The sequence below is a fragment of the Bubalus bubalis genome, chromosome 4 (assembly GCF_019923935.1).
Source record: "Bubalus bubalis isolate 160015118507 breed Murrah chromosome 4, NDDB_SH_1, whole genome shotgun sequence".
NCBI lineage: Eukaryota > Metazoa > Chordata > Mammalia > Artiodactyla > Bovidae > Bubalus > Bubalus bubalis.
Genome location: NC_059160.1, coordinates 25244308 through 25259102, shown reverse-complemented (window position 1 = coordinate 25259102; position 14795 = coordinate 25244308). Strand labels below are relative to the sequence as shown.

General features: G+C 41.9%; 1 protein-coding gene across 3 annotated transcripts in view; it reads right to left on the bottom strand.

Annotated features, from left to right (window-relative positions):
• PTPRO (protein tyrosine phosphatase receptor type O) overlaps positions 1-13618 on the bottom strand; it is a 266607-nt gene extending 252989 nt beyond the window's left edge. For 2 of the 3 annotated variants that reach the window (XM_006052381.4, XM_006052380.4), the window contains exon 1: positions 13207-13618. In XM_006052381.4, coding sequence (XP_006052443.4) covers positions 13207-13281 — 75 coding nt within the window. In that variant the 5' untranslated portion in view covers positions 13282-13618. The remainder of the gene's footprint in view (positions 1-13206) is intronic. The other variant, XM_006052382.4, reaches the window with a different exon arrangement.
• Positions 13619-14795: the final 1177 nt, after the last annotated feature.

Below are 14795 nucleotides of genomic sequence, written 5' to 3'. Positions count from 1 at the left end.
GGCTGAGTTTTTACTTCACTACAGATGAGAATTTGCCACAGAGGGGAATGCATCCGTTGCTTGAACATACATCATTTGTCAGTACTTTATTCTGACAATACAATAGCGAGGGAGGGGGGAATGTATGAAGAAGCTTATCTTAATGTCCAAAAGACTTCATTTTCACTCTGGTGATAAAACCTCTGCTTCCTCCACAAGACCAATAAAATAGCATTTCAAGATTACCTCCCCATTCTGACTCCACTCTCTCCCGGAGCCTTGCTCAGCACTGCGCACCTGATGGACTCTTCCTCCTGGTTCATCTCACTGTGCATTGGCTCCGTTCCCTGAACTTGCACCTGCTTACAACCTGCTCTTCCTCTGTCTCAAGCCTGTCCCGTAACTCCTGTTTGACCTTTCTCACTCCGTGTATTCTTTCAATGTTCATTCATATATTCAACAAATATTTTACTGAGCATCTACCCTGGACTAGGCACCCTTCCAACAGCTGGAGATACAGCAGTGAGCAAAAAAAATAAAGATGCTGCCTTCATGGAACCTACAAGCATTCCAGGAGAGGAGTTAAGTCATAATAAAGAGTTGGTATAATGTCATGGAGGGAGTAATACCTTCTCTTAAGAAACTAAAGCTGCGTAAATGTGGTAACATTTTGGAGTGATGGGGGTGATTTTAGATTGGCTGCTTGGGAAAAACATGCTGAGGAATGTTCTTGGAGCAGAGATGGGCGCTCTTAATGGTTCATCATGGAACTTGAGAAGAAAGAGAATTGTCTTTTGCCCGAATGGCTATTATGGCCATGAAAGAGAAGAATGGCAACAGGCAGAAATTCTGGGCTGCTGTAAACAGCTTAAAGTGGTATGATGGAGGGCTGAGGCCACGACAGAGTGATGACAAGCTTCTCACATATTATCTTTATAGCCTGACAAGTCTGTTGGCAAGCAATTGTTCATAACATTCAAGAAAGCAGGAACAGTCACAACATAGTGCCATACTAAAATAAGACAGGGATAGAAATAATATGTGAAAGATACAGCCAGAGCCAGCTTACCTCAACACCAAACCAAACAACGAAATGACTGCTCCAAAGTGGGACAGTTAAGACAGGGATAGAAATAATATGTGAAAGATACAGCCAGAGCCAGCTTACCTCAACACCAAACCAAACAACGAAATGACTGCTCCAAAGTGGGACAGTTACTTCTCAGCGGACAGCAATTCTTCCATTGGTGACCAATTGGCAGTCATATTAGATAAGTAGTAGCTTGCTTCCCTGGTGGCTCAGAGGTTAACGCCATTGCCTCCAATGCTAGAGACCTGGGTTTGATCCCTGGGTTGGGAAGATCCCTGGAGAGGGAAATGGCAATCCACTCCAGTACTCTTGCCTGGAGAATCCCATGGACGGAGGAGCCTGGTAGGCTATAGTCCACGGGGTCGCAAAGAGTCGGACATGACTGAGTGACTTCACTTTCACTTCAAGCATTGAATTACATGACCTTTGAAAAGTATAGCTTTAGATTCAATGAAATATACTGAACAAAATTGTTCTAAGTCAAGTCATATATTAAGACAATGATATTTGAAAAATAATGTTAAAATTAATTTTCCATCCTTTTAACAAAGACCAAAGAAATTTTTGTATGTACAGTTACCAAACCCAGAATTAGCATAACCCATAAAATAAGGAAAACACGCACATTTTTTTCTTCCAAGAGAGTTGAACATCAGTTCTTTGGAAAGAAAGCAGGGAATAGTTGTTTTCCTTCATGCAAATTTTTCAGATTCTGAGATTTAGATTATGATTGATCTTACTGTTATGTTTTCCCTCTCATTAGGGTTACTTTCCTCATAAAAAAGAGAGACAAAGAAAAAAGTGTCTAGTGTACAAGCATATTGTTTCTTAAAGTGTATTCACTATTTCCATGAAGCATTTTATAGTGAATAAATAATATGAAATAATATTAAGAAAGAATACGCTTGTACACTGGACACATTTTTCTTTATGTCTTTCTTTTTTAATAAAGAAAATAATCTTAATGATAGGAAAACATAGAAGTAATATTTATCATAGTCTAAATTTCAGAATCTGAAGAATTTGCATGAAGGAGAGCAACTATTCCCTGCTTTCTTTCCAAGGACTGATGTTCAGCTCTCTTGGAAGAAAAAAATGTACATGTTTTCCATATTTTATAGTGTATTCACTATTCCAGTGAATCATTTTGTGGCTTCCCTGGTGGCTCAGATGGTAAAGAATCCACCTGTAATGCAGGAGACCCAGCTCCAATTCCTAGGTTGGGAAGATACCCTAGAGAAGGGAATGGATACCAACTCCAGTATTCTTGCCTGGAGAATCCCCATGGACAGAGAAGCCTTGCAGACTACAATCAATGGGGTCACAAAAAGTTGAACATAATTGAGCAACTAACATACATACACATACACATGAATCATTTTTAAAAACATAATTCTGCAGTCAAACTTGAAAATGTTACACACTATGTCTTCCTTCTGAAAACACAGTGAATATTAGCATAGTAAACTTTTCAAGAAATCCTGGTACAAAAAAATAATAAATTAATTGATACTAGTTTAAAACAAAGTTATTAATAAATAGATTACTTCCCAAATTCAAGTCTGCACAAAAGTGTTTATTTTTAACAACACCTGTTAATATTTCAAGTCTCTAGTGTTCGGATACATTTGGGATGATGCTGCTTTAGGTGCAGTTTTAATTGTTCATCTTCTTTGATTTTCCTTTGGTTATTTTTATTATCCTGTTTCTTTCTATTTTAGTTTTTAGACACAACATTTATTAAGTGCTTTCTGTATTCTAGGCACTGTTTAAGATATTTTATGGTCATTATCCCAATTATTCCTGACAGTAATCCTCTGAGATAAATATAGCCAATCACCATAGGAACCCCAGAGAAGAGAAATAATTTCCCCCACATCCTGCTGCTAGTAAGAACAACAACCTAGAGAGTTGAGATTGAAATCAGGTCTCTCTGGCCCAACAATATCTATCTTTTTTTTTTCTTGTTAAAGTGGTAATGTATTTATTTATTTTTTTACTAATTTTTATTGGAGTGCATTAGTTTCTGCTGTACAGCAATGTGAATCAGCTCTGTGTTTACATATATCCCCTCTTTTGTGAGTTTCCTTCCCATTTAGGTCATATGGAGCACAGAGTAGAGTTCCCCATGCTATACAGTAGGATCTCACTAGTTATATATTTTATACACAGTATCAACTGTGTATATATGTCAATCCCAATCTCCCAATTAATCCTACCACTCCCTCCTTTCCCCTTTGGTGTCCATACATTTTTTTCTCTACATCTTATTTGCAAAGTATAAATACAGACAGGGATGTAGATGCCAATCCTAAAAAACAAGAGGCCAGTTCTTAACTCTTCAAGTCCCAGAAGCATGCCACCCTTCCGAAGCTCTAAGAGACCAACAGACTATTTCCCAATCCAAAAATTTTCCAGACCTTAGTTTACAGGACCTTTCTGTTGTGTTTGACACTGTTGACAAATCACTCCCACTTGAAACCAGAGCTTGGGTTCCTTGATTCTTATACCTCTCTGGCTATTCCTTCTTCACCTTCCAAGGTTCCTTATTAAATGTTAGTGCTCCTCAAGGTCCCACCCTGGCCCATTGCCCTTCTCTCCTTTGCTCTCTGCTGAAACATCCCCATTCACAACTTCAGGCTTGCCCTTTCCCCTAGATCAGACTCATTTCTAACTAAGCACCTGCTTTTTTAGGCAAGTCAAACTCAAGAGGCCCTCCACTAACCTCATCATGCACTACAGCAGTAGAAGTCCCAGCAGTGCAGTCAGGAGAAACTTCATAGAGTTTAATTAAGAGACTGTTAATTAAGGTGTGGAGCAGAAATAATGATACTAAATAGGGATGTTAAAGTACCCAGGGAGAAGCAGCAGTGAGAAGCTATTATCCTACAGGGACCAAGAAGCTGTTTCTGGAACTTGGCCAGAACTTGGCCTTAACAGAAAGGCTGACTACAAGATTGGAAGAGAGACTGAATCTACTGCCTATCAGGGTCCAGCCAAGGTGGACGCTGTCAGAATAAGGACTCTGATGCTTCCTATCAGTCAAACTCACTATAGGCCAAAGGGCAAGGGGACCTGAAGAAGCAGCCTTTATAGGGGAGCTCCCTAGCACTGTAGGTGGAGAAAGGGGTACGCTGATCTGGAGGAAAATGGATGCCACCAGCCCACTTGGTATCATAATAGCAGCAACATTTCAGGCAAAGATATCAGTTACTTGGAAAAGACCTTGGACTCCTCTTTCATTAATTTCCCACATGTAACTAGTCTTGTCAGTTTAGCTATTTTGAACACCACCTTTGGTCCCTTTTCCCATCACCCTAGTGTGAATAACCTCCTACCAGTTTAACTGCTTCCAGATCTGGTATACCTTTGAGAAAGCCTTTCCAATAGCCAAAGGCTCTATCAAAAATGCAAATCTTATTCCATTCAGCTTTGATTAAACCCTTCAGTAGTCTTCTTCACCTAGAGGATAAAGACTCTACATTCTGGCTCAGCATACAGGAATTTCCTTAAACTGACTTCCATCCCTTGATTTCCATGTGTATAAATTTGTATTTTCCTAACTGCCACCATGCTTTTCACAACAGTGGGTCTGAAAAAAGGCAACAAAAGTCTAAATAACAGTTAAATGAGATGATACAAAACAAGAGAAACATTCATAATTTAAATCACATATACATTAGTGTTACAAAATATAGTTCTGATTTTGTACCTCTACATTGTAGATAAGTCACATCCCTATTATTTTTATTTGCTAGTAAAGGTACAAAATGACCAGATTCATTTGGTTTTAATTTGGTTTATGAGAGAAAACAGCATTTTTATTGTTAGAAAAATGAACTGTGCAGTATTCCTATTTAGGAAGAGTGGGATACCAAACAAATGAAGAGTATTCAAGAAGAAACACATTTACATATAGATAGAAGGTTGGCCATATACTGTTTTCATCAAACTTTTTTCTTTTGATTCCTTAATTTTCCCTATATTCACTTTCTTACAGAAATTACCATGAGTATTTATAATTTGCAACACAGCCCTTGAACTCAGAGTCCTAGTTTCAATTCTGATTCTCCGCTTCCGAAAGATTTTTTCAAGCATATATCATTTCTCTCTCTTTCATCTCAACTTCTTGACAAAAAGGAGAGGAAAACTGCTCTATCCAGAAACCTCTACAACATTGTTTCAAATATCTTCTTGTTTGTTTGATGATTTTAGTATATTTAGAAGTAAGAGGAATTGATCTGGAATGCCTAGGGAAAAGAGACACATTTTACTGGAGAATTAGATTCTGAATGAATGAGTTGAGGATGATTTTCTGACACAGAGATAAGACATGGTTATACTCATAGAAATAAATTGGAAGGCACCATCTTCAGAGGAAAAAGAAAACTAGAAATCAGCACCCTGAAGACCAAGAACAAGCTTAGGAAAGGACAAGCTCATCAATTATGAGTAATTAGTGATGACAGCGGAGAAGGCAATGGCACCCCACTCCAGTACTCTTGCCTGGAAAATCCCATGGATGGAGGAGCCTGGTGGGCTACAGTCCACGGGGTCGCTAAGAGTCAGACACGACTGAGCGATTTCACTTTCACTTTTCACTTTCATGCATTGGAGAAGGAAATGGCAACCCACTCCAGTGTTCTTGCCTGGAGAATCCCAGGGACGGGGGAGCCTGGTGGGCTGCTGTCTATGGGGTCACACACAGTCGGACACGACTAAAGTGATTTAGCATAGCATAGCATAGTGATGACAGATTACATAAGAGGTGTTCAAGAAGGTTATTTATATACCCTTCTGAATCATTGATATAAACAACATGGAACCTGCTGGAACCAATAGCACCAGAAGAGGAGAGGACAAGAGACTTTGTTCTGTCTCTAGCTTTGTCCTACCCCATTTACCCTGGTGTTCATTCCACTGGTGCCATGTCAACCTTGTTTTAGCTTTTCAAATCAATGACACAAGTGCACAAGGAGGTCTCCCACATACTTATTTAAGGAGAAGGAACTGACACCAGTGTGGCTCTAAGAGCACCAAAGAAGAGTTCTTTAAGGCTTTGCATTGGTTTATGCCCCTGGGTTGAACACTACCACAGATATGATTAAGACCAGGCTGTAGAAAAGGCCTCATCTCCTAAAAGCAAAGTTATGGCAAAAAATCAGAGGGATTTCTATTAGAAGAATGCAGAAACCTTTGTCAGTTCCAGTTGGTACTGGTCGCAGAAGAAGGCTGATATGGAAGAGGAAGCAAAAATATCACCTGTGTATCTGCATATTGGCTGAAGCTGTAGGTCATATATATAGGTAAGGAAAGTTATTCCTCCTAGTATTTTAACTCAAACTTGTACAAAATATATCATATTTTAAACATATTATTTATTTTTGGCTGCATTGGGTTTTTGTTGCTGATGAAGACTTTCTCAAGTTGAGGGGAGCATGGGCTTCAGTAGTTGTGGCACATGGGCTTAATTGCCTCCCAACAGGTGGAATTCTCACAGACCAGGGATTGAACCCATGTCGCCTGCATTGGTAGGTGGATTCCCAACCACCAGACCACCAGGGAAGTCCTCAACATAAACTTTTAACTGATGACAGTTAATAGCATTTGAGGTAACAGTGATGAATAAATGAGCAATCCAAAGTATTATTTTGGAGGGAAATACCATATGGGTATTTCCTTTGCCAACAAACGTCCATCTAATCAAAGTTATGGTTTTTCCAGTAGTCGTGTATGGATGTGAGAGTTGGAACATAAAGAAAGCTGAGCACCAAAGAATTAATGCTTTTGAATTGTGTTAGAGAAGACTCTTGAGAGTCCCTTGGACTGCAAGGAGATCGAACCAATCCATCCGAAAGGAAATCAGTCCTGAGTGTTCTTTGGGAGGTCTGATGCTGAAGCTGAAACTCCAGTACTTTGGCCACCTGATGCGAAGAACTGATTCATTGGAAAAGACGCTGATGCTGGGAAAGACTGAAGGCAGGAGGAGAAGGGGATGACAGAGAGTGAGATGGTTGGATGGCATCAGCAACTCGATGGACATGAGTTTGAGTAGGCTCTGGGTGTTGGGGATGGACAGGGAAGCCTGGTGTGCTGCAGTCCAGGGGGTCACAAAGAGTCCAACATGACTGAGTGACTGAACTGAACTGACCATGTAGGTGTTTTGATTTAAGACTTTAATAAGTTCTTAATATAAGGGATGGGTAATATTTTATTATTTTTGGTATAATGATTGCATTGTAATTATAATGATTTAATTCACACAATGCTAATTTCCTCATGTTTTCCTTAAAGATAAGTTCACAACTCAATATTACTGATACCACATCTCTGTCAAAAACTACTTATACAATACCAAAAATTTAAAACCTGTTTATTAAACTTCTATCATATGCCTAACACTGCATACTAGGCACAATAGAAGACAAAAACTTACAATGAAAGTGGAAGTGAAAGTCGCTAAGTCATATTCAACTCTTGCCTAGAATTCTCTAGGCAAGAATACTGGAGTGGGTAGCCTTTCCCTTCTCCATTAAATCTTCCCAACCCAGGGATCGAACCCAGGTCTCCTACATTGCAGGTGGATTCTTTGCCAGCTGAGCCACAAGGGAAGCCCAAAATTTACAATAGACTTGGCTTCATTTCAAAAACATTCACAATGTATTTGGAGTAACTAAATGAACACACTGCTTTTTTTCCAGTAAAGCTCATCGCTGCACTATGCTATATTTCTGAAAATACAACACCACTGGAACTGTGTACCTGAAGGTATTATATTAGGAAGAAAATGAAAAATAAATATCTGTGGTCACAGCTGTGAGGCATTCTACTGTGCTAAGCTGCTACTGATCACAATGGCTTACACAGATGTACCAACTCTATCCAACACCAAGATCCTTTGGAAACACTAAAGACTCAAGTCAAAATTATGTTTATGAAACAAAAGAATCTATGTACTTATAAATTTAAATACCTGTAAGTTGGATATTTAAATACTAGAACTAGCACTACATTTAAAAAAATAAAGTAAAACTCCCCTTGTTTTAAATTATTTATTCATACAGACACATATTTTCTTATGAGCCAAAATGAGAAACAGGTAATTCTGAATTTTTTATACTTTCACAGAGCAACAATTTTTCACATAGCAAAGAACAGAAGCAAACAGATGTTCACGTTGGGAAGGATTATCACCCAATTCCCTGTAGAAGTCCAGCCCAGTGAACCTTCTCCAATTTACTAGGGATGTCACATGTAAAAGAGTTTTTCTAATAGGTTGGCAACAACATTTGCCAAGGAAGTCAATTGACGAAGAAATTAATGGCAGCAAACTTCACTGCAAGGAGAATGGTATAAGCTGCTTCAGAAAGATGAAAAGATTGTAGTTCAACTGCCAACCTTGTGTGATATAGAATGTGAATGTAAAACCTCAAAAAGGAAAGTGAAGATTTTTCTGTGTGTCTGTGCCTGTATGTGTGTGGGGTGGGTGGGAGGGTGGGGGACGAGGGAGAGAAACGGAGGTGGTGAAGAGAATTAGGGAGAAAAAGAAAGATAAAGGACTTCCCTGGCAGTCCAGTGGTTAAGACTTTGTCTTCCAATGGAAGGAGTGAGGATTCCATCCCTGGTTGGGAAGCTGAGACCTCACATGCCTCATGGCAAAAAAAAAAAAAAAAAAAAAAAAAAAAACCCAGAACATAAAACAGAAGTAATATTATAACAAATTCAGTAAAGACTTTAAAAATGGTCCACATCAAACGAGAGGGGCAGGGGAAAGGAAGCGGAGAAAGACAGATAAACCTTGGAAAGTGGGTATTTCTCCTGAATAAATACTCTGATCAGCATGATAACACATATGCTTTATAGAATTCTACATAAACCTCTTTCAGAAAATGTAATTGAGGCCCTTTCAAATTTAATGTTCCTCGATTATATATCAAGTAAGAGCAGAGATAGAAGGAAATATAGAGAGGAGGTTAAGAAAGAAAGAAGAATTCATGCCAAGCCTATGACTTTAGGGAAACCTTCCAGTTGACCACTAATGGGAACCATTTCAGGGAAGGCAGAATTTTAATTCCTATGATGTCATATTCCACAATTTACATCTTCATTGAGAAAATACTGATGTTGAGTGAAGTGATATAGGAAGTAATTTTCAAGGAGAGGTTTAGTAAAGATAGGCTAAGCGAGAGAAATTACATTGTTTCCCCTGAAATTATGGGAAGATGTACAGAGAGGGAGAATCACCAGATAAATATTAACACTACTCCATGGGTAGAACGGCTTGCCTGGTAGCTCAGCTGGTAAAGAATCCCCCTGCAATGCAGGAGAGACCCTGGTTCAATTACTGGGTCGGGAAGATTCCCGGAGAAGGGATAGGCTACCCACTCCAGTATTCTTGGTCTTCCCCAGTGGCTCAGATGGTAAAGAAAACACCTGCAATGCAGGAGACCTGGGTTCGATCCCTGTGTTGGGAAGATCCCCCTAGAGGAGAGCGTGGCAACCCACTCCAATATTCTTGCCTGGAGAATCTCATGGACTGAGGAACCTGGCAGGCTACAGTCCATGGGGTCACACAGCAAGGGTAGAACACTTTGAGATTGCTGTGTGTGCGTGTGCTCAGTCATGTCAGAGTCTTTGTGACCCCACAGATGGTAGCTCATCAGGCTCCTCTCTCTGTGGAATTTTTCCAGGCAAGAATATTGGAGTGGGTTACCATTTCCTTCTCCAGGGCATCTTTCTGACCCAGGGATAGAACCAGCATCTCCTGCATCGATTGGCAGTGGATTCTGTACCACTGGGTCACCTGGGAAGCTCAAGTGAGTTTGGTAGCCTCCCAGTATATTTGATAACAGAGTTCTTCTTTTGTTTTCTATTTTTATATATACCACCACTATTTATATGAAAGTAGAAATCCTCATAACCAACATTGTGCTTAGGAAACATCAATTATGCAGATATTAACCTCACAATATAAAGTGGGTGATTTAAACAATTGGACGTGCCTGATTAAATGTGTCCATATCTAAACCATGAACAGAGAACAGTGCACAAAGGCTTCCTTAGCCAGGCATCTTGAGGCTACAGCAATGAAATTGGTTATAGTCAATCACATAGGGAAATGGGCTCGTTCTGACTCAACACAGATAAACCTTTTTAGATTTCATCACTGAGATTCCACCAACAACTTGGCATTTAATAATGGAATGCTATGTACTCATTGCAGATGGTGACTGCAGGCATGAAATTAAAAGATGCTTACTCCTTGGAAGGAAAGTTATGACCAACCTAGATAGCATATTCAAAAGCAGAGACATTACTTTGCCAACAAAGGTCCGTCTAGTCAAGGCTATGGTTTTACCAGTAGTCACGTATGGATGTGAGAGTTGGACTGTGAAGAAGGCTGAGCGCTGAAAAATTGATGCTTTTGAACTGTGGTATTGGAGAAGACTCTCGAGAGTCCCTTGGACTGCAAGGAGATCCAACCAATCCATCCTAAAGGAGATCAGCCCTGGGTGTTGTTTGGAAAGAATGATGCTAAAGCTGAAACTCCAGTACTTTGGCCACCTCATGTGAAGAGTTGACTCATTGGAAAAGACTCTGATGCTGGGAGGGATTGGGGGCAGGAGGAGAAGGGGACGACAAAGGAGGAGATGGCTGGATGGCATCACCGACTCGATGGATGTGAGTTTGAGTGAACTCCAGGAGTTGGTGTTGGACAGGGAGGTCTGGCATGCTGCAATTCATGGGGTCGCAAGGAGTCGGACATGACTGAGTGACTGAACTGAACTGATGTTTCCTTTTTTAAATTTTTAAAATTATTTTCTACTAAACATTTATTTTATGTTGGAATATGACCAATTAACAATGTTGTAATAGTTTCTAGTGGACTGTTTGGCACTTATTCAGGATCTTGAATGCAAAAGCATCTACAAATTGTGGAAAGATTATGCTGTGAACCAAATTTACTGTGAAATATAATATTTACAAGATGTAAATGCATTATTCTATGTGCCTGGTTAACCACTTTCTTGTCAATTGTAACAAAATAAGTGAATGAAATAGCATATGCAAAATACCTAGAAGACTTACATAGTGGGAATATATATATATATATATATATATATATATACATATATATACACAGACATATAGGGAAGGGAATGGCTACCCACTCCAGTATTCTTGCGTGGGAAATCCCAGGGACAGAGGAGCCTGGTGGGCTACAGTCCATGGGGTTGCAATGAGTAGGATATGACTAAGTGACTAACACTTTCATATATATATATCCTTTCTCTGTTATACTTTATATTCAGGAGACATAAAATGCTGCATTTACATGAAATATAAAGTAATGATTTTCTTTACAAGATCATTTGTCCCATGACAGTATTTATTAAATGGCAAGCTTTATTAATGTACTTACTATCAGAAGTTACACTAAACTACAAATATGCAGGAAAACATTCATTATGTGGAACTGGGTGAACATCTATTACAGTCTATTCCATCACTGACTGCAATTTCTAATTCCAATATCAAGTTTCTGATTAGAACTCCTGCCACAAATTTTTCCATTTTATTTATGGCACTCTTCCTCCACTCCCAAACTCATCATTTGATCATTTCTGAAATTCTTGCTCCGTATAAAGCATTCAAATAAAAACCTGAGATACTGCCAAAGGTTCAATTTGGATCAGATGTCATACGTGCAAGTCCTAGCTGTTGCTTAGTCAAATCTGTGGTTATTCAGTTTCTTACTGACAAGTGTTGCATAGACATAATAAACATGACAGAATATGACAAATAGAAATATTAATAGGAACTTCAAAGTTTGTGCATGTTCATAGAATGTACACATTTATGGTGTCTATTTAGAGAGCAGCCTCTTAGAGTAAAAATATATGACCAAGCTTATTATTCATCAGATTTTAAAAATTATTGATAGCTTCAGAAAATGTAAAAACATATTAAGTATAATTTGGAACAGTGTTTAGGCTCTCTATTGCTTGTTCTCCCAGAAACTATTTTTCTTTTTTTCCACGAAGGTAAATGAAAATATGGAATATTTAAAACTGGCTGTTCTCAATCCATTGGCTCTGTTCCACTATCTCTTTATCAGACATTCATAATTAATGGTGCGTATGAGCAAGAAGTGACTCTTTGATAAGAAAACGTTTGCATCCATTAATATTTCATCCATTTCTAAGATAGCGCTGTGGTGCTGAAAGGATAGCTCCTGGTCACCTGCCGACACTGGAGTTTGCTTTAACAAAAAAAGGACTAAATAACAGAACTGAAGTAGGCACCCGGAAGACACGAAGAAAAGACAATTACCTTCCTTATAACTTCATAACACTTCTCCAAAGACATCTAACTTAAATTTCTTAAAAAAATTTTTACGTCCAGTATAGTTATCAAACTAGGATTTCTTTCAAAGCAGTCCTTGTCTGGTTTATATTCCCCAAAGTAAAACACTGAGGAAGATATTCCAAAGAAGACACGACAAAGTTAATTATACAGATGTCTGACACTGAAATTTAGAGGTAGCATCCTCAGTAAATATAGTGAGGGAAAGTCTAGAGACTTTGTAAAGGTTGGAGAGGAAAACGTAGGGAGAGGAGTCCTGTCCAGGCTCATGCTTACACTCCTTAGTCAAAGACGATCACGCTCACTACCCACCCCGGCAGTCCATTTTCGGCCAGGGAGCTCAGCCCCCGGTGTATCATTCCAGCAGAAAGTAAATTAAGACAAAGACTCCACAACCCCGTTGGGGGAGGGTAGAAAGGTGAAGCTGCATTGAAGGTGAAGGTGCAGTAGCGACCAGAAGGGAAAGTGACCTCATTTTGTCTGAGGAAGCACCACCGGAGAGCCGACCTTTGATGGAGATGCCGAAGGCGGTCAAAGAGCACATAGGGTCAAAGCTGGAGGGAGCAAACTTCCTTGTTCTTCCACCCCATCCCTTAAGCCCGTGGGGAACACGCAGAGGCAAGGACAACAAAGCGTGCGCTCCGGCGGCACAGCTGGAGCTGCCGGCAGCCGGGCCATCCCGCCCGCGGGGCGCGCGGCTCCCGGGCGGCAGAGCTAGGGAGCGCGAGCGCAGGCAGGACCGCGGGGGCTGGGGGAGGGGGGTCCCCTACCTTGAACAGCACAAAGAGCCAGAGCAGAGGCAGGAGGCGGCGGCCGCCGCGCGTCCTCGTGGGTAGGTGCCCCATCGCGGCGTGGACAGGGAGCCGGGAGTACGGTGGCGCCGCCTGGCTCCGCCGGCGGCTCACAATGGCGAGCTGGGGCTGCAGCCTCAGACCCTGGGCGCCGAGGTTGCTCCGGGAGGGCGCATCCTGCCTTTCCAGTCACCCTGTGCCTGCCCCCCTTCCGCCTTCTGCACCCGGGATCCTCTAGGAACGCGCCAGGCGCGGCTGTTCTTCAACAGTTAAGGATGGTGAGGGTGGGGATTGGAGTGGGCGAGGCTCTGGCGCGGCGTCCGCGTGGGGAGCGAGAGGCGGGGGCCCTGCGCACCGCCCGCCGCGGTCTTCCGGCTGCCGAGATACTCACGCTCCGGGCTGCGGACTCGTAAAGTGACAGCAGCCGCGGGGCCCTCCCACCAGGGTCCGCCCGCCGCCTCGCAGCACTGGACGGCCCCTCACTCCAGGCTCCGCCCCGACGCTTTCCACAGTCTCTGGGACGCAAGAGTTCTTCCCGGACTCCTCTTGAGCAACTCATGAACTGGAACCCGGGTCCCCTCTAGATCTACCTATATCTGCTACTAGTTGCAGTTAACCCTTGTTGGGGGAAGTGGTGGTTGTGAATGTAGTGATGGAGCTCAGTGTGTGTGTGTGTGTGTGTGTGTGTGTGTGTGTGTATGCGCGCGCACGCGCGCGCCCGTGTGTTTGACTCTTTGCGACCCCATGAACTGTAGCCCGCCAGGCTCTTCTCTCCATGGAATTTTCCAGGCAAGAATACTGGAGGGGGTTGCCACTTCCTACTTCAGTGTATCATCCGGACCCAGGGATTGAACCCCCATCTCTTGCATCTCCTGTATTGGCAAGCAGATTCTTGACCACTAGCGCCACCTGGGACGGAGAAGGCAATGGCACCCCACTCCAGTACTCTTGCCTGGAAAATCTCATGGACGGAGGAGCCTGGTAGGCTGCAGTCCATGGGGTCGCTAAGAGTCGGACACGACTGAGCGACTTCAATTTCACTTTTCACTTTCCACTTTCATGCATTGGAGAAGGAAATGGCAACCCACTCCAGTGTTCTTGCCTGGAGAATCCCAGGGACGGGGGAGCCTGGTGGGCTGCCGTCTATGGGGTCGCACAGAGTCGGACACGACTGAAGTGACTTAGCAGCAGCAGCAGCAGCGCCACCTAGGAAGCCCACTCAGGAGGATAATCCTTCCGGTTTCTACTCTCTTCCTCGCATTTAAATACTCCCATTCTCCAGGCTACTGTATGGTACAGAGAATTTCACTGATTACTCTGTGATGACCTAAATGGGAAGGAAATCCGAAAAAGAGGAGATATATGTACAGGTATGGGCTTCCCAGGTGGCCTTAGTGAAAAAGGCCTGCAAATGCAGGAGACATAAGAGAGGTGGTGTGGATCTCTGGATGAGGATGGTCCCCTAGAGGAGGGCATGGCTACCCACTCCAGTATTCTTGCCTGGGGAATTCCATGGACAGAGGACCCTAGCGGGCTATTGTCCATAGGGTCACAAAGAGTCGGACATG